The 22,277-nt window shown below is 45.5% G+C and overlaps 4 protein-coding genes across 8 annotated transcripts in view; 3 read left to right on the plus strand and 1 right to left on the minus strand.

The window, feature by feature from the left end:
- Positions 1 to 176: 176 nt before the first annotated feature.
- On the plus strand, positions 177 to 10,719 carry vipas39 (VPS33B interacting protein, apical-basolateral polarity regulator, spe-39 homolog). 3 transcript variants are annotated; one of them, XM_056581504.1, is made up of 19 exons: positions 177 to 251; positions 667 to 762; positions 853 to 958; positions 1,502 to 1,642; positions 1,780 to 1,818; positions 2,172 to 2,236; positions 2,322 to 2,378; positions 3,110 to 3,202; positions 3,280 to 3,313; positions 3,493 to 3,595; positions 3,985 to 4,012; positions 4,367 to 4,440; positions 5,364 to 5,439; positions 5,609 to 5,743; positions 8,320 to 8,361; positions 8,569 to 8,745; positions 9,264 to 9,353; positions 9,441 to 9,545; positions 9,654 to 10,718. In XM_056581504.1, exons 2-19 carry the CDS (start codon positions 667 to 669, stop codon positions 9,672 to 9,674), a joined length of 1,482 nt encoding a protein of 493 aa, XP_056437479.1. In that variant the 5' UTR covers positions 177 to 251; the 3' UTR covers positions 9,675 to 10,718. The 3 variants fall into 3 exon arrangements, with proteins under 3 accessions (XP_056437479.1, XP_056437480.1, XP_056437477.1); XM_056581505.1 differs by having other exon boundaries at positions 250 to 289; positions 9,654 to 10,719; XM_056581502.1 differs by lacking the exon at positions 177 to 251 and adding an exon at positions 312 to 513 and having other exon boundaries at positions 9,654 to 10,719.
- Positions 10,720 to 12,366: 1,647 nt separating this feature from the next.
- LOC130374755 (probable G-protein coupled receptor 132) lies at positions 12,367 to 14,685 on the plus strand. Of its 2 annotated transcripts, none has more exons than XM_056581699.1 (2): positions 12,367 to 12,593; positions 13,421 to 14,685. In XM_056581699.1, the coding sequence occupies exon 2, from the start codon at positions 13,585 to 13,587 to the stop codon at positions 14,683 to 14,685; it is 1,101 nt and encodes a 366-aa protein (XP_056437674.1). In that variant the 5' UTR covers positions 12,367 to 12,593; positions 13,421 to 13,584. The 2 variants fall into 2 exon arrangements, with proteins under 2 accessions (XP_056437674.1, XP_056437675.1); XM_056581700.1 differs by having other exon boundaries at positions 13,424 to 14,685.
- Positions 14,686 to 15,840: 1,155 nt separating this feature from the next.
- Positions 15,841 to 18,616, plus strand: LOC130374754 (probable G-protein coupled receptor 132). Its single transcript, XM_056581698.1, has one exon. It carries the CDS (start codon positions 15,859 to 15,861, stop codon positions 16,999 to 17,001), a length of 1,143 nt encoding a protein of 380 aa, XP_056437673.1. The 5' UTR covers positions 15,841 to 15,858; the 3' UTR covers positions 17,002 to 18,616.
- Positions 18,617 to 18,738: 122 nt separating this feature from the next.
- cdc42bpb (CDC42 binding protein kinase beta (DMPK-like)) overlaps positions 18,739 to 22,277 on the minus strand; it is a 40,200-nt gene continuing 36,661 nt past the window's right edge. For both annotated transcript variants that reach the window (XM_056580679.1, XM_056580678.1), the window contains one exon: positions 18,739 to 21,225. In XM_056580679.1, coding sequence (XP_056436654.1) covers positions 21,085 to 21,225 — 141 coding nt within the window. In that variant the 3' untranslated portion in view covers positions 18,739 to 21,084. The remainder of the gene's footprint in view (positions 21,226 to 22,277) is intronic.

Genomic DNA, 22,277 nt, shown 5'->3' on the forward strand with positions numbered 1-22,277 from the left:
CACAGAAATTAAATCATTCAAACGTCAAGACAAGTTATATGGCTTTTAAGCATGGCTTGTTTTTTTGCTTTTCCAAAGCTGCCTGTTACGTTAAATTGTTCTTGAACTGTTACGTTGACTATCCGCCTGAGTAAATATACGCATTTAATTTATGGCAAAGTTGTCCTTCTTGTCTTCCCGTCATCGTATTGTGGTAACGACGTGATGACTACATCTCCCAGAACGCCCTGCGCGATCTGAAGCTGCAAAAGGTAAACTGCTGGATCTTGATTCTTCTTCATTCTCCTCCGTATGTCATTATGTTATTGATATTATCTACTGACATTCAACGTTCAGCAAATCTATTTTCATTGTACGCGTCTCGTAGGTCCAATTTATATTCGATTATCTGCACGATATAAGGTAGTTTCTGTCCCATATCCGTGTTAGCAATCTGACATGTTTACTTGTAGCCTACCTTTCAAAGACATAAACAGACTCATGTATTCGGGGTGTGTTTCCCCTGTGTGCGAGGTAGGCCTATTACTAATAGTAGCGAATACGTGCATAGCTACACAAGCACTCTTTGTTTAGCCAACGACATGTGTTAGATGTCCATGCAGGTTGATCTAGGCTAGGGGATGTAATGTATCATGAATAAGCAGAAGACTGCTGTCTTGATTTCAGATGTCGAGGGCCAAAGCAGACGAAGATGATTACTGGAACAGCAGCAAGTTTACGCTGGCTTTCACCTTCGACGAGGAGGATGACGATTATACACGGGTAAGAAATGATGAGACCTGCCACACTAAACAAATTTACACACATACATAAGCTTCAAACCATGAAAATTTCATTGTTTTGTGAGGGCAGCTAAAAGAGTCCAAAAAGGCTGTGAACAGCATTTCCGCCCTAGCGGATGAAGACGATGATGACGATGACGTGGAGAAGGTCAGCTGGAGCGGAGAGCCAGTCGGAAGTAAGAAGCCTTCCGATTTTTTTGGTTTTTAGTGGGGAAGCCGAAATGTGATAAAGGCCGTGTCTGAAGTCGTTTTTCTATTTCCCTCATTCCTTTTCACTACACTGAACACTATATAGTCCACTAACTAACCTAGCCTGGGAACCAGAAGAATCTGCCAGCTCATGTTTTATTTGCCATGGCATATGAGTATGGCCTCTCTCCGGTCAGGCAGATTTCCAGTAGTCCCAGGCCGGGTTGGGACAATCACAACCCTTCCATCCAGTATGGGACTGGTTTGATATGACGACTTTACCCTACAGGGGGTGGTTCCCTATGGGAGCGCCTTTAAGGAATTAAGATGAGTGGCTCACACTTTTTTTTTGCTTTTATTGGTTGTAAGTCTATCCAATGATGATGTGTGTACAAATTGTTCTGTCGAATAGGGAAGCAGATTTGTCCCTGAAATTACACTGCACAATGTTGACGCCCTATTGCACTATATAGGGAACAGGTGAATTAATGGACACTGATCGGCCATGTTTCTGCTACTGTTATCGCCAGGTATCTCCTGGTCCGTGAAGGAGACGGCGTCCAAACTCCGGCCAGCAGGGGACAGCAGAGAGCTAGGCTTCCCCAAGATCAGTGCTTCGCCTTCCCTACCCAAGAATAACTCTGTATATTCCCTCAGCTCCCTCTTCAAAGGTACAGCACAGTACAGTACACTGCATCATACCCTAACCCTAAACCAGTAGAATCTTTAAAGGCATGACTCTCATATCTTGTTTTGAGTCACTTCTTTGTTCTTTGTCCACAACATAATCTCTCTCTCTGCTCTTCAGCAAAGACCAAAGTAGGCGGCATGCTGTCCTCTAGTGATTGTGAGTAAATCATCAGTTTTTAAACACGTTTTCATGGTCTTCATGAGAGGAAAGACTGACGACATTGGGTTGAAGAAGAGATGGAATGACATGTAGCATAGAACTGCAGGTTAGAATTGAACCTGTATGTCGCTAGAAATGTGTGTGGTAGTCTTGAATGTCGTTGAATCTATCATGAATCTTTTCATCAAACACACTAAAAGAGTGAAAAGTGATTTAAGTATGTGTGTAATAGTCTTATTGAGCATATTTCTGGTATCCTTCCAGCTCAGTCCAAGTGCTGGTGCAGAAGCTTCTAAAGACCAGATTCTAGAAGGTTCTACTAACTAATCGGATGATTTGTGATTCTGTAGCGTTCAGCGACACACCTGCCAGACATTATGCACCAGAGCTACGGAAACCAAAATGTGAATACAAGGTTAGTATCTTCTAAGCATGGTCATGCAGAATGGTGTACTTCAAAGTATTTCCACTAAAAGTGATTTTATTCGTACCCTTGGCAGGACTACATAAGTAACTGGTCCCCTCAAGAGACCATCCTGAAAATGCAACAGGGAAAGGTAGGAATTCCTCCACAGATTTAAGGATCAAGAAGGCTATACTGTACAGCCTGCGTGCGAGTATGCAGAAGTACCTGAAGGAGACACTAGTCTAGCAGATTAGCTAGAGGCAGGTTAGAAAGTCGTGGTTTTACATTTGCACTTTTTGCCGTACCGTGCCGCGCTGATTTGCGTTACCGCTACCAGTTTAAGCGTTCTTTACCGTACCGTACCTCACCGAAGATGAACCTTCTTCGAGGTCGGGCCACTCCAAGTGGACTGTTGTGACATCAGCCCTGGTTGCTGTTCGGAGCAAGAAGTTGTCCCTCAAATTGTAGGAATATAGATATAATTACCACTGGTGGTGGTGAGTGAGGTCCCTTCAATGTAAAGCGTCTTTGAGTGTCTAGGAAAAAGCGCTATATAAATTCAATGCATTATTATTATTATTATATAAGTATAATAATAATAATAATAATAATAATAATAATAATAATAATAATAATAACAATAACTGAATAGAGGATACAATTGTGAGTGTTGTGTCATCGACTCAAGACAAGCGAGTCATCTCAGTTAGGACAGGCCTTCAAGCGGGAAGCAAGGTTGTAATTTAAATGGAAATCCCAGCCTCCATGCCTAACCGGGCCAGTATCGTATAGTTGAAAACGCGATAGGTGGTGTATAAAATGCAGGCAGCATCTGCCAGTCACCAGTATTGTTTACTATGCCTTGTTGTGTTCATTGTGCAGGTGGTTTCTCTGGAACGGTTCCAGTCGCTGCAGGACAAGATGCTCCTATTGGACAAGGCTGTCGACGGGCACGACGGGAACATCATCACAGCTGTAGGTCTTCCTCATTTCCCTCATCATCAGAATCATCTTTTTGATTTTATTGACGCAACATTTTCTCTCCATTTCAGATATTAATCTATTTGAAGAGATCTTTGTGTAAAGGTATGTTTTCTCCAGGCTCCAGTATTACCAGTCAACCACACAATTAGTTAAATTGTCATTTTAATTGTTAAAGTAGTGTAGTTCACTGGATCTGAAGGCTCACCCCCCAGGTCCTAGGGTCGACTCTGTTAACTCTGTAGAGCTGCTGGTCTTATCATCTGCCCTGTTCCCCTGTGTAGAGGTTCTGTTCCGAGAGCTGGATGGCAGGGAGACAGCCCTGCGACACTACATCCACTACCTAAAGGAGAGCGGGGAGCAGAAAGTCCTACTGGACCTCTTCAGGTCAGAGGTCAACTCATAACCCAATACCCATAACCCTAACCTGCGTCATACATTACCAAAACCCTTCCCTTATGTCCTAACCCTTATCCAGAAAATGTTGCAACTTCATTATTGTGTGTAATACTACTAATATTATTATTAGTTTATTGTCTGGCATTATTAGTTATTATTAATTATAATTTTTATAAATATAAATATATATATATATATATATATATATATATATATATATATATATATATATATACATTTAATTATATATAATTAATAATGTGTAGCTGCTGCAGTGTGGGCTTGTTAAGATTAGGAGGCATTATGTTGTAATACATTATTATAATATTATATCTATATTATTATATCTTAAAGCATCCCCTGTTTTTCGCCTACAGGGCTTTGGGCCGGACTGAGGATGAGGCGGTATGTACTGTAACACTATCTTATTATACAACTTCTAATTTCAATTCTGTTATACTACCTCTGCTGTCACGACTATAATACGGTCAACCTTTATACTACCTCAAGTATTAATATTGTAATACCTCCTCTACTCTATCGTTTCTACGTTGCTAGAACTTTCTTCAACCTACAATCTCCTGTTACTACTGTTATCTTCCGTCCCCATATTTACTGTTGCCTTCAAACCCATAGTCACATCATCCTGTACTATTGGATGATTTTTTTTCTTTTATACTTTATATGAAAAGTATGTGAGAAGTGTTGGTAGGTGGTGTATGATGGGTGGTAGGTGTGTGTGTGTCTCGTGGTGTGTAGCTGCTGCAGTATAAACATCACCTGACCATCACTGATGAAAACAAGCGCAGAGACTTCCTCAAGACCTGCCTCGGGTACGTTGCGCTGCCTCTGCTATGATTAATGCAGCGTTTACATTTCATCAGTTTTACTGGAAAATACCAGATTTCTTTCACAATCATAAGAAAGTAAGAACATAAAAGCTGAGCTGCTGGTGATTCATTGTATGTTTGGGATAGGCTCAGATTGTCTGGCCTACAATGCTGTGCCTCTAATATGTAATTTGCCTACTTAGACAAGTCTAGCTTGTCTAAGTAGATGAACTGCTGTTGAGATGTGCCTTTCTTTTAATGCACCACCACAGCTGCTTATTTCTGCAAAAAATGTCCCTTCCTGTTTTGTAATATGTCAGTGCGCGGGGCCCACATTCTACCCTGGAAAGCCACAATTGTGGTAATGAAACCTGTTTCAGTATGAATAACAATGCAACGGCAAAGACTTTATTTTGGATTATTTCATTATAAGTCCTGCTGCAAAACTTGGCCAAGAGACACAATAAAAAGGATTTCCTAAGATGTGGGAGAGAAAAGTGGAGCATCTGTATTTTTGACAGTATTGATCATGCTTTCTGTATTTCTAAATACCCTGGATTACTGAAATACCCCCACGCCGCCCAAGCCCAATAGAGCGAATCGGTTTCAACAGATTTGCATCTGCACTTTTTTGTTTCCAACAATAAATAAGTCGTTCCTTTTTGTGTGTGAAAATTTGCTTGTGGTGAAACTAGGCCGGCAGGACATTTTCGAAACATGTTTCTGCAAATGGACGGTGGCGACTGCAGAACAGCCAGATTCACATGTAGTAGTTAAAAATCCAAGCATGGGAGAAGGAACTGAATGTCTGCCATATTGCTCTCATTGTCCACCCCCAGTACGTGGTACTGGGCAGCTCTTCAGTGGCATGTATGCATGAAGGGTACCCCGTAAATAAGCCTGTCTTTGTCTGGATCTGTCCACAGCTTGCCCTTCTCCCCAGAGGACTCGCTCCACGTCCAGGACCACTACACGCTCCTGGAGAGGCAGATCATCATAGAGGTGAGCTCTGCTCTGCACCCCCCACGCTGTCACTGGAAAGGCTCCAGCTCGGCGTCAAGCTGCCGTTCTACGCGCTCCACAAAAGAGCACGTTGTCGTGGCAGTTTCTCTATCAGAGTTTGAATCCTCAACCCTCGTCAACCTGCCTGACCGTCCCCCGGGTGACCTAGGGGAACGATAAGCAGGTGGAGAGGACCGGGCAGTCGGACGTCTTCAAGAGGTTCCCCAGGAAGGCTTCCATCCTGAACATGCCCCTCATCACCACCCTCTACTACTCCTGCTTCTACCACTACAGCGAACCAGAGGTACCCGAGCCCCCTTTACCCTGACCCCTAACCACCTTAACCCCCTTAACCCTGACCAGGGATTGACCGATATCGGCCGGGCCAATTTCCGGCGCTGATATTCGGCATTTTGACGCATATCGGCATCGGCCTTTTTTTTTTTATCCGACGGCCGATAAGGGATCAATTTAAGACTGGGTTATTTTGGCTCTGATGCAGCCGCGCCTCTCTGTCTGCTGTCACTACGCTGTCTCCAGCATTGTCCCACCCACAGCACCATCTGATTGGTTACACGCTCTGGTTACACGCAGAGCCACGACGGGTAACAGCCAATCAGCAGTGAAAGCTGCACATGCACAGTGCTCACACACACACACGCCGAGAGGAGAAAACGTTTTGTCTGGTTTGGTTTCGAGGTAAGTTAAGGCAGCAGACTCTCCCAAAATTGTAATAAACATCCCAGTCCTCTACAACTCACAACTACTATTAACATTACAGTGAGCCCATTAACGTTATATAAACATTAGCGGCAGCTCTGCTCGCTCGCGGTCCGTCCAGGCGTGCCTGTTAATCACTCGAAACAAGGTAGCTGATAATATCGATATGGAACTAGTCCGTGATAGTAGAAGTCTGTGTGAGAGAGAGAGTAAAAACCTAATAAACTCAATTCAGTCCAGTTTTATTGCAGGGAAGCACGTTAAGCGGTGGTTGTACTTATACCCCCAAGGCTGTGTGCTCTCGCCCCTGCTCTTCACCCTGCTGACTCACGACTGCACACCAACCTACAGCACCAATCACATGGTGAAGTTTGCGGATGATACCACTCTGGTGGGTCTCATCACTAAGAACGATGAGACCAGCTATAGGAAGGAGGTCAACCTTCTGACCATGTGGTGCAGCAACAACAACCTCCTGCTGAATGTCAGCAAAACTAAGGAGATTGTTGTTGACTTCAGGAGACGCCACACTGAGCACCCACCACTGACCATCAATGGTGCGGCAGTGGAGCGAGTGAGTGGCACAAAATTCCTGGGGGTGTACATCAGCGATGACCTCTCCTGGACCACCCAACACTGCATCACTGGCGAAGAAAGCCCATCAGGGCCTCTAATTCCTCCGAAAATTGAAGCAAGCACGAGCCCCCCCATCAATCATGTGCACATTCTACCGAGGCACCATTGAGAGCATCGTGTTCAGCTGCATCACCGTGTGGGGCGGGAGCTGCGCTGAATACAGCAGGAAAGCCCTGCAGCGCGTGGTTAACACAGCTGCAAAGATCATCGGTGCCCCACTCCCCTCCGTGCAACACACATACAGCACTCGCCTCACCCGCAGAGCGACCAGGACTGTGAGCGAGGCCAGCCATCCCGCTCACAGTCTGTTCACCCTCCTGCCCTCTGGAAGAAGGTATCGGAGCCTGCATGCCCGCACCACCAGACTCAAAAACAGCTTCATCCACCAGGCTGTCAAGAAACTAAATTCTCTCCCCTCTCTCCCCTCAGCCACATCAACAGGGCTGTCAGTAAGCTGAAATACCCCCCCCCCCTGCTTTCTGCCGTGCTACACTGTGGACTAACTGTCTTTGCACTATTACTATTACTATTACTAGTTTAAATACACACCATACAGACTGAAATTGCTGCTATTATTTATTTATTTATCTATTTAAAAAATGCACTACTACATGACAGTATTGACTGCCTCTTTGCACAATTATTTTTACTTATTTTATTCACAGAACTCCTATATTTTATATGTCATTGTCTATCTTGTCTATTTTTAGTGTTGTCTCGTATATTTGTGTTAGTGCCTGTGCACTTTTTATATGTTCACCGCGGGATAGGGGGAAACGTTTTCTCGATTCCCTCACATGTCTTGTACATGTGAAGTGTTGACAATAAAGCTGACTTTGACTTTTTTGACTTCTACAACTGCGTAATGCGCCATCCAACTGCGTAACCACGGTGACGCCTCGAGCCCTCAGTTCTTCGTCGTGGTGCCGGATGCGCAACGCAATAATGCTTTAAAAGTAAAAAATGTGATTGCTACAACAAGCTATTTACAACCATGACCCTTGCCGTCTCCGTTGTCCCTTGACGAAGTGACGGACACTTAAAAATATTTCTAATCTGATAAACTGTTGTGTTTATCAAACATTATGCTTAAAGGCATTTAAATGAAGTTAAGTGTTGGAGTTTGTATTATTCAAAATATTGACGCCAATATTTCCCCTTTTTCTGTTAACTAATATTTTAAAAAAACATATCGGTCTATCTCTACCCCTAACCCCTCATAACCACCCCCTACTACTGATACTTCTGTTGGAAGTAACGCCTCCTATCAGTTGGAGAGGCACTGGCCTGAGAGACACTAAAATACACCAACATTCTACAACTACTACAGAGGGTACCCTAACCTAACCCTTACTAACTATTATCTCCTAAACCTTACCATAAACCCTCTACCCTTACTTTCACTTCTGCTGTCCCCTAGACTACTTTCCATGTTGAGGCAGAGCTGCACCGCTATGAATTAATTCTGAATAATATTGTTAGGGGAACCGTGTCTAACTGTGCGGCCTGTCTGCCTCCTTCCAGGGAACCTACAGTAGTCCTGCCAACATCCGCAGAACCTTCAAGGTTAGGGGGGTGTGTGTGTGTGTGTGTGTGTGTGTGTGTGTGTGTGTGTGTGTGTGTGTGTGTGTGTGTGTGTGTGTGTGTGTGTGTGTGTGTGTGTGTGTGTGTGTGTGTGTGTGTGTGTGTGTGTGTGTGTGTGTGTTTTATATATTTATATATATATTCCAGTGTTATACTGATATAATGTCCTGACCTCTGTGTGTCTTCCAGTTGGCTGAGAAGCAGTATTTCCTGACCGCCCTCGCGGCCCGGGCTAAGCTGAAGGCGTGGACGGACGTGGACTCCTTGTTCACCACCAGGAACTGGCTCGGCTTCACCAAGAAGAAGTCCCCTGTCGCCTTCCAGAGGGTGCTAGACATCCTCCACAAGAACAACGCACCTGTCCAGGTAAAAGCAACACACTTGCAAAGGTAAAAACAGGTTACCTGTACAGGTAGGAACACACCTGGGCAGGTACGAACAACACAGTTGTACAGATAATAACAACACAGCTGGGCAGGTAATAACAACACACCTGGGCAGGTAATAACAACACACCTGGACAGGTAATAACAACACACCTGGGCCAGTACAAACAACACACTTGGGCAGGTAAGTATTTCTGCTCAATCTAAAAGGTTCAACTACTGCTATGTCCTCCTCGACTGAATGTTTGTATACAGCGCGCAGGCTTGCTGCACTCCACTTTTTCTGTGGAGAATCAGCGTCTTGAATATGTACTACAGCGTTACTACAGCTCGAAGCGTTTTCGCAATGAGTCCGTCTTTACGGAGAAATTCCTGAAACGCATCAAAGGAAAACGGAGGGGAAAAGATTGCTTTTGCCCGTGTGGACGGGGCATCAGAGAGTGAGGGGTGGTTTCTGAGTGACCGGTGAGTTGAAGTGCTTCTCCCCCTGATCCCCAGGTGTTGGAGGTGTATGTCAACCTGCTGGAGGACCTGGAGCTCAAGATCAACATGGCCCACAAGTTTAAATGCCATGACGTCATCATCAACGTGAGACGTGCATCATACACACTTTGTAGTATGATTTTGAGCTCAGCATCTGTATGGCTGTGATTGATGCGTGTCTGGTCCTATCAGACGTACCGAGACACAAAGGACAAGAAGCAGTTGCTAGGATACCAAAAGAAGTTTGACATGAGCTCCGCGGAACACAAGAAGATAGCGGACGTGCTCAACAACTCTGTAAGAAACACACACACGCTACACATTCGATACGCACACACAATCTCTGTATTCAAAGGTGATCAGACCAGGCTGTGTTGATGTCTTGACGGTTACATTTTTACTCAGCAAATCCGTTGGAAGAACTGAGGTTTGGACCACATCCTGACCGACAGTTGTGTGTCGAAAAACAACTCCTGCGTGTGATCGGTCCTCCGGTTCCTGGTCTGTAAATATGTATATACTGTATGTATGTATGTTTACCTTATGTATGTACTGTATGTATAGAGTGAACTTTTCAATCTGACATGATTAATTCATAACTGGGATTCATTTTGCATTTCAATAAAGAATTTATGAACTATTGTATGTTTCACCAAATTACTGATTGATCGATTTTGCTAATATGACTAAAATGAGATCATGGCCATTTCTATTTAGTCAACAGTCGCAATAACAGCAACGGTGTAAACAATAACAGAAAATACTCACTTGCAGTATTGCTTTTTTTGGCCTGCCCCTATCTCAGCTATGTGTATGTTAACGCACACGAGCGAGGTTGTGGGGATGTGTGAGTGTGTTTTCGGGGACTGCCCCCTTGAATTGCTTGAGGACAAGTTGGCCGTGAATACCTTTTTTGACTACAGGCAGTCCTAGTTGTCATTGTTATCCTCTCAGTCTGTTAAGTAGACCAGCGTTTCTCAATAATACCAGGGCGGTGGAACACCCTCATAGACCCCCGCGGACACGCAATGTTGATTTTAGGTTATTTGTTTAGAAAAACTTGCAACAGCAAACGTCTACAAAATGTTTTTCCAATGCTGCCAAATGTCGTCCTTTGTTGTACCTCACACAGGTAAAATAGCTTGACTTTGAATGATCATTTAGATTTTTTAAACGGATAATCCACTATTGCACAATTGGTTAGTAGGCCTATACATTAACTATTGGTTGCAGTGCAGACTTGTCAAGGCAGTTTAAAACAGTTTGACCTATTGCACAAAAGGTGCACGTTTGGTTTTGTAATTAACCTTTCCCATTTTACTGGATGCAGTAGCCTACAACTATATATTGTGCATGCAGATGGATTAAAGGTTATATTCATTCGCTCTATCTACAGCAGCCTATGCACAGCAGCGTAGGCCTACTATGGAGGTAGATTTGTGTCTTTATTATGCAATCAAAAATAATAGGTTTGAGAGCAAAACTTTCCACACTGTAATCAAAAAATGTTTTATTGCAAGATAAATTAATGTGATAAAAAAATTATTAATGGGAATCCAAAAGTTTTGTTTGCGAATCCAAAACTTTTGTTTGCGAATCCAAAACTTTTGGATTTGCAAACAAAACTTTTGGATTTACAAACAAAACTTTTTGATTCCCATTAATAATTTTTTTATCACATTAATTTATCTTGCAATAAAAAAAATTTGATTGCAGTGTCGATAGTTTTGCTCTCAAACCAATTTTTTGATTGCAGTGTGGAAAGTTTTGCTCTCAAACCTATTTTTTGATTGCAGTGTGGAAAGTTTTGCTCTCAAACCTATTATTTTTGATTGCAGTGTGGAAAGTTTTGCTCTCAAACCTATTTTTTTTGATTGCATAATAAAGACACAATTCTACCTCCATAGCCTACCGTACAATTATATGCGTCTATTGTTAAATAGCCTATAAAAGTTGGGTCTATTAGTTATTGTAGGGGTTGGGTATTATCTATAGGCCAAACACAAGACAGCTTCAGAAGCGTTTGGCTATTATCTTTCAGATTTGCATCTGAAATGCATTCTCTTATTTTACATAAGAGAATGAATCCCCTTTACATGGTTCAACAATATCCATGCACGCGATTTTCTTGTACGCTTTTTGAGGGATCACATTAATTCCGAAGAACAGTGCATCCATTTTAATAGAAAATGTTCTCCGAATTCTGAGATAATTCTTAAGTAATTCAGAAAAACATTGCACTAGGCTTCCTTACACCCCTACGCCGGTGCATATAATGCAAAATACTGTTGGTTGTATTCAGGGCTTGCTCAACTTCCTGCCACCAATTTTTTTTGAAGCACTTTCATACGCAAGAAACAGGAACTACGAGGGAAACCGCCCAAAGCATATGAACACGCACAGACACGCGCTGAGCCCTGGATTTGCGCGGTCTGCGGGCATCACGGCGGCCATTGCGGCGATGGGCGAATTGAGAGGGCGAATTGCGGGCTGGATATGAAGTGCTTCGAGCCCATAGAGTAGACCTACGAGGACAACGAGAATATTTCTGAACCCGGCACGTCATGCACTAGGGCGTGGCTGGCTCCCATGATGCAGAAGCAATTCTCTCCTTGATGTTGCCCTGCGCCATTGAGCAGTTTTCGTAGGAATGAATGGGCGCCATTTTTTTTATCCGCTGCCCTTTTATTAATAGGTCCATATTCGAGCGCGACCATACACCCAGCCGAGCGGTCACGGCCTTCAAATACACGCGCTTCTTCCTGGGCTTCGCGGTGCCGTTGGCGCTACTGACCGCCTCCAACTGCGGCGTCACTCAGTCACACAGCGCTGCCCGAAGAGGCGCGTGCGCTTGCTGGCGGTTGCCGTGGTGACGCTGTTCCCGGTGTGCTTCGTGCCGTACCACCTGGTCGTGATGGTGCGCGCGGCCTTCTCCCGTTTCCCTCCTGACAGGAACTGCGCTTTCTCGTGGTGGATCTACGCGCCGTACAACGTGTCTCTGGGCCTCTCCACCCTCAACAGCGCCTGCAACCCCCTCCTCTACGTGCTGTCCCTGGTGCTGCGGGGTCAGAGGTCACCGGGGGGGACACTAGGGACAGGGGGGTTATAGGAGAGGGGACTACATGACTGCCACTACATAGGGGTTCGAGGACTCAGAGCGAGGTCTGCTCAGGAACGAGGGGGGAAGAACGGCCAGGATATGTGACTCTACTACTCTGAAACTGTAACATCCAAGACGTCCTGGAGGCCTCCCAGAGCCAGACGGCCCCCCCGTCATCAGCCCCTTTTTACTGGGGCACATCAGTGCCTGTAAAAAACGGCACGTGCCTGTGAAAAGCCCATTGGGTAATTTAGCTTTACATTCGATTTTGCTGTCAGTCTTTGTAATTTTTTAAGGTGGTAGATGGGATTTCCTGTATTATGTGGTTATCCCCCTGTTGAGTAAACCTGCGTTTCTCAATAGTACCGGTGGAACAGCCATATCGACCCCTCGTGTGTGTGGTTGTGGTTGTGTGTGGGTGCGTGCGGGCGTGCGTGCGTACACACAAAAAAAAGGTGTCGAAGAAAAAGGGCGCATTCTCTTATGTTACATAAGAAAATGAAACCCCTTTGCAGGGTTAGGCTGATATCAGCAGTATACATGCAGGTGAGTTTCTCGGACGCTTTTTGAGGGATCATATTATTTCAGAAGAACAGTGTATCAAATTTTTTTCATAGAGAATGTTCTCAGAATTATGTTTAACGCTTCCCATGCCGTTGCACATAATGCACAATACTGTTGGTTGTATTCAGGGTTTGCTCAACTTCCAACTTCCGCCAATTTTCTTGTGAAGCACTTTCACAAACGGGAACTACGAGGGCATCCACTGCCAAAAGCATATGCATGCACTCACTCACACACACATGGGCAATGCTTTTTACCACACTCTGGGATTAGATGTCATTACAATGAAGGAAAGAAAACTACAATTACAAATAGGCTTTAAAGCATCTTGAACTTTTAGCACTTTTAACTGCAAGTCTCTAGTCCCTTATTTAGAACCGATCGGTTGCGATCAGATAAGAGTGACTGTGAACATTTGTTTGATTTCCCCAGGAAGTGATGACACATCTTTGAGCTTCTCTAATTGTTTTAACCTCTTGTGCTGCGTGTTTTCCTCATTGTTCCCCAGCAGAGCTAGTGTACCGATACCATGGTCGACGGTGTCTCTTAAACTACGGGGCTGGGACAAACAATCGAGGCTTGGCAGCGTGCAGTGGGTCGGCTCCCCCGGACGCACTGAAAGGGTGAGAGATCTTCACCGCGGTCCACGCCTCCTTGTGTGTCCATACAGACATGCAGGCGGAGGCGACCACCGCCGGGAACGCGACCACCGTCGGGAACGCGACCACCGCCGGGAACGCGATGGCCTGCGCTCCTCCGTACGACCAGGCCCGTGTCCCCATGGTAGTCCTCTACAGCGTCATCTTCGTTGTGGGCTTCCCCGCCAACCTCCTCACCGTGTGGTTCACCTGGAGGCAGGTGCGGCGCAAGAACGTGCTGGGGGTCTACCTGTGCAGCTTGTCTGTGTGCGACCTGATCTACCTGTCGACGCTGCCCCTGTGGGCGCTCTACTTCGACGGCTGCCACAAGTGGGCCTGGGGCTCCCGCACCTGCCAGGTCACCGGCTTCGTCTTCTACACCAACATGTACATCAGCATCCTGCTGCTGTGCTGCGTCTCGTGCGACCGCTACGTGGCCGTGCGCTACGCCCTGGAGTCGCGCGGCCTGCGGCGCCCACGCGTTGCCGCGGGCATCACGGCGGCCATAGTGGCGATGGTGATGGCGGTGCACGTGCCCGTCTTCTTGATACGCGAGGGCGAAATGGATCACAAAGCGGACATGAGGTGCTTCGAGCCGGATCACGACCCCAGCGGAACGGTCACGGCCTTCAGCTACATGCGCTTAATAATGGGCTTCGTGGTGCCGCTGGCACTGCTGACCGCCTCGAACTGCGGCATCCTGCGCGCGGTGCGCGCCAGCCACTCGCTGCAGCTCGGCCAGAAGAGGCGTGTGCGCTGGCTGGCGGTCGCCGTGGTGACGCTGTTCCTGGTGGGCTTCGCGCCGTACCACCTGGTCCTGCTGGTGCGCGCCGCCTTCTCCCACTCCCAGAACAAGGCGTTGCAATTTGCTTTCTTCAGGTGGATCTACGAGCCGTACTACGTGTCTGTGGGCTTCTCCACCCTCAACAGCGCCTGCAACCCCCTCCTCTACGTGCTGTCCAGCGGGGACGCGCGCGAGGAGCTGTCCCTAGTGCTGCGGGGTCAGAGCGAGGGCACAATGGGGACAGCCTGGGGGTGTAATGGAGAGGTGACAACACGTTCGATACTATATAGAAGTGGTTCGAGGACTCAGTGCGAGGGCGGCTCAGGAACGAGGGGGGAGAGCGTTCAGTAGGCCTATATGTGACGCGACTTCTCTGAAACATCCAAAGTATTCCTGGAGGCCTCCTAAAGCCGGACGCTACAAGCTACCAACGTGAGGGGCTTTTAAAGGTAGGCTACTATATGTTTGACAGCTACCGTGCAACAACATGTTCGAGTGAATCCTATAGGGAACGAACACTAGCGGCTCTCTGTTGACCAGGATAATCTCCACTTGTAGGCTCTCAGTGTGTTGTCATGAGGAGACTCGGGGAGAGGAGAGAGAACCTTCTGGAAGAAGCAGTGAAATACTCACCGCTATTGATAATGCATGGTGCATTGCCTTGTAATCAACAATTCCTCACTTTTTTTTAAAAATAAAATAAGCTTTTATTTGAAACAAAGCTTATGGTTAGCGTATTTTTTTTGCTCTCCCACCTCATCATGTAGCCTAGGTCAAGAGGTCATTTTTGGCAGTTTAACACACATCCGCTCCAATGACAAACCCATAAAACAGTCAGCATCCTTCAAATATCCAGGGATGTGGATATTGAATTCTGAGAAAATTATGTAATTAATTCAGAAAAATAATTGCATAACGCGCGCGGCCCGTGCATATAATGCATCTGTTGGTTGTATTCAGTGCTTGCTCAACTTCCAACTTCCACCAATTTTCTTGTGAAGCACTTTCACAAACGGGAACTACGAGGGCATCCACTGCCAAAAGCATACGCATGCACTCACTCACTCACTCACTCACTCACACACATATGTGCAATGCTTTTTACCACACTCTGGCATTAGATGTCATTACAATGAAGGAAAGAAAACTACCATTGAAAATAGGCTTTAGAAGCATCTTGAACTTTTAGCACTTTTAACAGCAAGTCTTTACCTTATTGAGAAAAGATCGGTTGAGATCAGATAAGAGTGACGGTGAACATTTGATTTGATTTCCCCAGGAAGTGATGACACATCTTTGAACTTGTCATTGTTTTGCCTCCTGTGCTATTTGGTTTCCTCATTATTTCTCAGAAGAGCTAATGAACCAATACCATGGTCGACAGTGTTGAACTCTGAATCAGACCAGTGTCTCTTAAACTACGCGGCTGGGACAAACAAGCGTGCAGTGGGTCGGCTCCCCCGGACGCACTGAAGGGTGCAGATCTTCACCGCGGTCCACGCCTCCTTGTGTGTCCATGCAGACATGCAGGCGGAGGCGACCACCGCCGGGAACGCGACCACCGCCGGGAACGCGACGGCCTGCGATCCGCCGTACGACCAGGCCCGTGTCCCCATGGTAGTCCTCTACAGCGTCGTCTTCGTCGTGGGCTTCCCCGCCAACCTCCTCACCTTGTGGTTCACCTGGAGGCAGGTGCGGCGCAAGAACGTGCTGGGGGTCTACCTGTGCAGCCTGTCTGTGTGCGACCTGATCTACCTGTCGACGCTGCCCCTGTGGGCGCTCTACATCGACGGCTGCCACAAGTGGGCCTGGGGCTCCCACGCCTGCCATGTCACCGGCTTTGTCTTCTACACCAACATGTACATCAGCATCCTGCTGCTATGCTGCGTCTCGTGCGACCGCTACGTGGCCGTGCGCTACGCCCTGGAGTCGCGTGGCCTGCGGCGCCCACGCGTTGCCGCGGGCATCACGGCGGCCATCGTGGCGATGGTGATGGCGGCGCACGTGCCCGTCTTCTTGATGCGCGAGGGCGACACGGATCACAAGATGCGCGAGGGCGACACGGATCACAAGATGCGCGAGGGCGACACGGATCACAAGCTGGATATGAGGTGCTTCGAGCCGGATCACACCCCCAGCCAATACGTCACGGCCTTCAACTACGCGCGCTTCTTCCTGGGATTCGTGGTGCCGCTGGCGCTGCTGACCACCTCAAACTACGGCGTCCTGCGCGCGGTGCGCGCCAGCCACTCGCTGCAGCTCGGCCAGAAGAGGCGTGTGCGCTGGCTGGCGGTCGCCGTGGTGACGCTGTTCCTGGTGGGCTTCGCGCCGTACCACCTGGTCCTGCTGGTGCGCGCCGTCTTCTCCCACTACCCTGAGCTTAATTTTGCTTTCTCCAGGTGGATCTACGCGCCGTACTACGTGTCTCTGGGCTTCTCCACCCTCAACAGCGCCTGCAACCCCCTCCTCTACGTGCTGTCCAGCGGGGACGCGCGCGAGGAGCTGTCCCTAGCGCTGCGGGGTCAGAGCGAGGTCACAATGGGGACAGCCTGGGGGTGTAATGGAGAGGTGACAACACGTCCGATACTATATAGTAGTGGTTCGAGGACTCAGTACGACGTCGGCTCGGGAACGAGGGGGGAGAGCGTTCAGTTGGCCTATATGTGACGCTACTTCTCTGAAACATCCAAATTATTCCTGGAGGCCTCCTAGAGCCGGACGCTACAAGCTACCGACGTGAGGGGCTTTTACAGGTAATATGTTTGACAGCTAGTGTGCAACAACATGTTCTGGTGAACCCCACAGGGAACGAACACTAGCGGCTCTCTGTTGACCAGGATAGTCTCCACTTGTAGGCTCTCAGTGTGTTGTCATGAGGAGACTCGGGGAGAGGAGAGAGAACCTTTTCGAAGAAGCAGTGAAATACTCCCCGCTATTGAGAATAGCCTACCTGGTGCGTTGCCTTGTAATCAACAATTCCTCACTTTTTTAAATAAAATACGCTTTGATTTGCAGATGGTTAGTGTATTTTTTTGTTCTCCCACCTCATCATGTCAGATCCATCTGCGGTATATAGTCTGCTGGGCAAGAGGCCTGAAGTGCACACCGTATAGCTAAAAAACGTTGTAAACCCAAATTTGTATGCATTTCTGGGCGTGGAGTCATCAACACGACTTAACACGAAAACATATGCCCGTTGGGAATGTCTTTTTTTATTAGGTGAACTGTAAATCTTTCTATGTTATACCGTAAACTGTTCATTATCATTATTCAGATGGCGATTAAATATGGGTGTATTGTTCACTTCAACTAAGCGGATATGAGAGAAGATACAAAATAATTCCAAATAACACCTAGGCCTACATACAGTGGCGGCTTGTGATTATTTGTGGGTGGGACGTAGTCATGGACGGAGGGTCTGGAGGAACTCCCCCAGAACATTTTGAATGTGGTAGATGTGATGTGACCTAAAATCATTTAGATTGAGAGCCTATGTATAGGTTAACTAACATACGTTAATTTCATATTTTCCATGCACAAATGCATTTTGAACATTTCTGCCCTCGTCAAACAACAAACCCACATGTGTGCAAAGATCGTTCAATCACTGGACAAAAAGGTCTGGGGCGGGGTAAAGGGTAAAATATAAAAAGTAAGTAGGCTAAACAATCATGGATATCTGATATACATTGATCTGCGGACCGGTCGAACTCCTCTCATCCTGATTCTGAATGTTAGATGCATCTGCATTTTTATGTGTGTTTTCCAGCATACTTTTTACATGCTTTTGTCAGACAGTCGGGTGAAAATGGGTCGTGGCTCGACATGGAGCAAAGAGGAGACGGAATGTCTATTGGATATCGGACGCAAATATCCAATAGACGTTACGACAATTGTGCTGCTAAACTTAGTTACCGCTATCAAACAATAATAACAATAATGTGAGCGGGTGCCTGTTAAGCACTGCGGTCACGCCAGCCGCACTTTGGAAAAGCCCCGTCAAGCCAGCCGCCGCTTAATATCTGTTGCGCATCTATTACTGCACTTACGGCACGGTGCCCGACTAGGCCAAAATGGATGGGAAAGCAGTTTTTTATACCCGGTGCAACGGTTAAACATGGGGGTTATTACAGGTTTGCTGATATTTTCAATGGATTATTGTTATACACTTTGAGAGTGGGAGGGACTTTGAATTTAATTTATTATAAAACCATACAGTAAAATGTTTTGATATGTTATACAGTGATAGTCAGGATCACTGTGAACAAGAATCCATTGAAAATATCAGCAAACCTCTTAAGGAATATATATATATATATATATATATATATATATATATATATATATATATTCCTTAAGAGGTTTGCTGATATTTTCAATGGATTCTTGTATACATATTGGATTGGATATGTACACCATACATTTTAGTGAGAAGGTCCAATCAGAGCAAGAGATGATCTCCGACATTTTCAAATCAAACTGACCTGCGTCCTGTCTGAAGCGTTTCTCGTGATATTATAAACTCCGGCTTGTAACCAGGCGACAGCGTCCCCTTGTGGTTAAATCACACAGACTCTTGAAATACATTTAGTTTTTCTCAGTCGCTTTGGTACATTTCTCAGATCAGAATTGAAATTTGCAAAACAGTAAGTGCATTTCTCAAAACAATTCGTACAAATAGCAAAACACCATGGATTTCTTGCAAAAGCCAGTCTCCTGCTCAAAATCCATACCAATACACTAAATATCTGTGATGAACATGTCAGTGCCATCAAAATGACAAGTCCTTGTGTCATTGTGTACGGATAAGACAGTCAAATTGCTTAGTCATGTTGTCAATATAACAGTGTATTGTGGAGGGATGTTCTGATGTAAACTATGGCTAAAGTTTTGAAGACAATTATTGTAAATTGTAAGTTACACCTTAGTGTAGGTGGGAGATTGATTGCAGGAGACTGGACAAGATTCACATTTACGATTTGACTGTTTGTTCTGTAATTTGTTGACGGACCATGTCATTGCTAGAAATGTGAATATAGGACAATCTCCTTAGGGTAAACTGTACATGCATTGGTGTAGGAATAACAGTGCAGTCTTCCTACACCTCCTGACGTTCCTGTCTGTTGGGCCAAAAATTCTCATTCTCACGCAGCCTCTCTTCCTCTTCCTTCTTCTCTCTGGCTGTTGACCCCGTCCAATTCCTTGTCCTTCCATTGTCAGACAATGTAACATTATGTTGTGCTCCAGCTATATATATATATATATATACTTGCCAGTTTATGGTTCATGAGATGCACCTTTGAGCTATTTCAGTAAACTGGTAGATCGTTGGTTGATACAACACTTCCCGCATTTCACCTCTTTAGAGAAAGTCAAGATTCACCTGGTAGCAATTGACAAATTCAGGACAGATTTAGAAAAATAGTCCAATGGAAATGTATAGAAATATGCTGGACATATGACAACTTGTTCAACCATTTTGCATGTAAAGACTTATGCAATGAAGTAATACCTAACGGTTGTGGAGCTGAGACTAGGCTATACAATAGACACCCCTTGCAAAACATTTTGATCAACATGACATAAGCCATTGATAATGTAGGAAAGAGCAGAGAATCATACATAATCATTTGCATGAATGTACCAAAGCATTTGCAACTTGTTCAAAGAAATGAGAAACTGCTTTTTTTGATGTGCACAAGTGACACAATTATGTGAAGATTGAACAGGTAGTTTTGAGAATTTCAATTCTGATCTGAGAAATGTACCAAAGCGACTGAGAAAAACTGTAAAGTTCAAATTCAGGTGGGCTATATAGAAAGGCCTTAATAAACGGAACACAATCTTTACTTTAGTTTATTGGTTTTAATTCTTACTTCTATAACTGTTAAAGACGTTCATTTGAGGTCCAACAAAGTAATAATAATGCAACGTATTCATTTCAGAGGACGTAACCAAACTAAACAAGGGACATTAGGCCCCGCCCACTCACAACGGTCAAACTCGTTTAATAAAGTTAAACTTGAACATAAAACCCAGCTTTGCTTTATTTATGTAGTCATGGACAGAAGCACAGATATTTTATTTTCCGGTCATACTTGATGTGTTGCTTATTCAATAATTACAAAGATTTAAACGGTGATTCTGTAGTGTTTCAGACGCGTCTATTCAGGCTGGGGGAGGGGCTACAACAGTGTGCAAATACAAGAGTAGAATACAGTGGGAGGAGCGCCCCCTTCTGGTACAGAACGATAACGACTTGAACCACCTCATCCACACAATTTTTTTTCAAAGTTAAAGCGCAGACTCTTATTGTGGAATACAGAGTTTATAAAAGCAGCTCTAGTTAGGAAAAGCTAGCAGCGGGGTTAGCGCCTAGCGGCTCCTGGTGTATGGGGTTTTCATGGCTGACTGCGCCGCAGGGGAACACGGCTGTAGTGTTGATCAGAAAGCTTCACCTGGCAGAGGTTAGGTACACCACCGTTCCTATTGAAACGGAGCCTTAAAAACTCAAAAACAGCTAAATTAAAAAAATAGTAAACCCCACCCCCTTTCTGCAGGAGACTCCTCTCTGTAGATCTGGAAGAGGCATGGTCAGTGATGAGGAAAGGGGTGTGGTCACCAAAGAAGAGGGGCGTGGGCAGTGATGCAGGAAGGGGCAAATACGGGGCATGGCAGGTGAAGGAGTACGGGCAGTGGTCGGGGATGAGGGGCGTGGTTTTGGCCGTAAGTTTAGGGAGGGGGATGCAGTCAGGCGTCGAGGGCGGGGTCGAGGGCGGCCTCAAGGCCGTCCAGGGTCAGCTGACTGCGGTGGGAGGAGTTAGGGCTGGAGGGGCTGCTGGGGTTGGAGCTGTTAGACGGAGTGGAGTGTTTGGTGGAGTCGGAGTCCGGCTGGGCGAGAGACACAGGAGAGAGAGAGCGAGAGAGATTGAATTAAGGTTAAAGAATATCGGACAAATGTTTGAATAAGATTCATTTCAGTCGCATTTCATGTGTAGAGGAATTTAGATGTTAATGTACATGTTACTATATATACGTACAGTACATACATATATACGTACGTAAATATATAAATACATGTTAATATATATACATATATATACGTACACAATACACATACATATATACATATGTAAATGTATAAATATAGATATATACACATATATTTGTATATAGATATACACACACACACACACACACACATGTATATTTATACAACGGGGGGCCTGAATCCAGCGATCTGATTGGTTCCTAACTGTTGTATAATGAGCGTATACATAACTGCTATGACGCCCAACCATTTTGTGAAAGTATCACTCCGCGCCTTGAAGTGGAAAGTGTCAAAGAATACAACCGTATTTTTACTAGTGTATGTGTGGAGTCATTTTGCCATAATTTTAACAGTTGTATAAAAGCAATAGCACAGTTCACTGAAGCCTAAAATCGGCGAGTGAACTGCTCCATAGGATAAATTGCCGGCGAACCGCTCTAGCCGAGCCTTCTCTCGGAGGGACGCTAAAGTGTGTTGCATTGCGACCGTCGTGCATTTTGAAGGCAGCCAGGAGGGACTACTTTTTTGTATTCTTTAATAAAACGGCTACTTTGACTTTATTGGTTTCTTTTTAAATGTAGTGTGTCTATGACTTTCGTTTTGCCATAATGGTAACCGTTGTATAAAAGGAATAGATCACTTCAGTCAGTGGTATGTTCTCATTATACCACTGTGAAGGGGGTCGCCGGCCCTCCGCTGCGCGTCGGGGCCGGACAACGCCCCTTAACAGTGGTATAATTAGCACATACCACAGCCTGTCGTGATCTATTGCTTAAGTAAATGTACATATACACACACACACACACACATACATATCAGTCACTCCAGGGTTTCGCGGGCCTTTTTTGAGATTGTTGCGGCCTAAAATGCCTGATTGCGTGAGCTTTTCCAA

This window comes from Gadus chalcogrammus, chromosome 21 (genome assembly GCF_026213295.1).
Source record: "Gadus chalcogrammus isolate NIFS_2021 chromosome 21, NIFS_Gcha_1.0, whole genome shotgun sequence".
Lineage (NCBI taxonomy): Eukaryota > Metazoa > Chordata > Actinopteri > Gadiformes > Gadidae > Gadus > Gadus chalcogrammus.

What these genes read in the sequence shown, in the direction of transcription:
- LOC130374754 (XM_056581698.1), top strand. Translation starts at nt 15,859, where the DNA reads ATGCAGGCGGAGGCGACCACCGCCGGGAACGCGACCACCGCCGGGAAC.
- vipas39 (XM_056581502.1), top strand. Translation starts at nt 439, where the DNA reads ATGTTTACTTGTAGCCTACCTTTCAAAGACATAAACAGACTCATGTAT. An exon ending in TTCCTCAAGACCTGCCTCGG is followed by an intron (nt 4,441 to 5,363) that starts GTACGTTGCGCT and finishes ATCTGTCCACAG; the next exon opens with CTTGCCCTTCTCCCCAGAGG. An exon ending in AGAACAACGCACCTGTCCAG is followed by an intron (nt 8,746 to 9,263) that starts GTAAAAGCAACA and finishes CCTGATCCCCAG; the next exon opens with GTGTTGGAGGTGTATGTCAA.
- LOC130374755 (XM_056581699.1), top strand. Translation starts at nt 13,585, where the DNA reads ATGCAGGCGGAGGCGACCACCGCCGGGAACGCGACCACCGTCGGGAAC.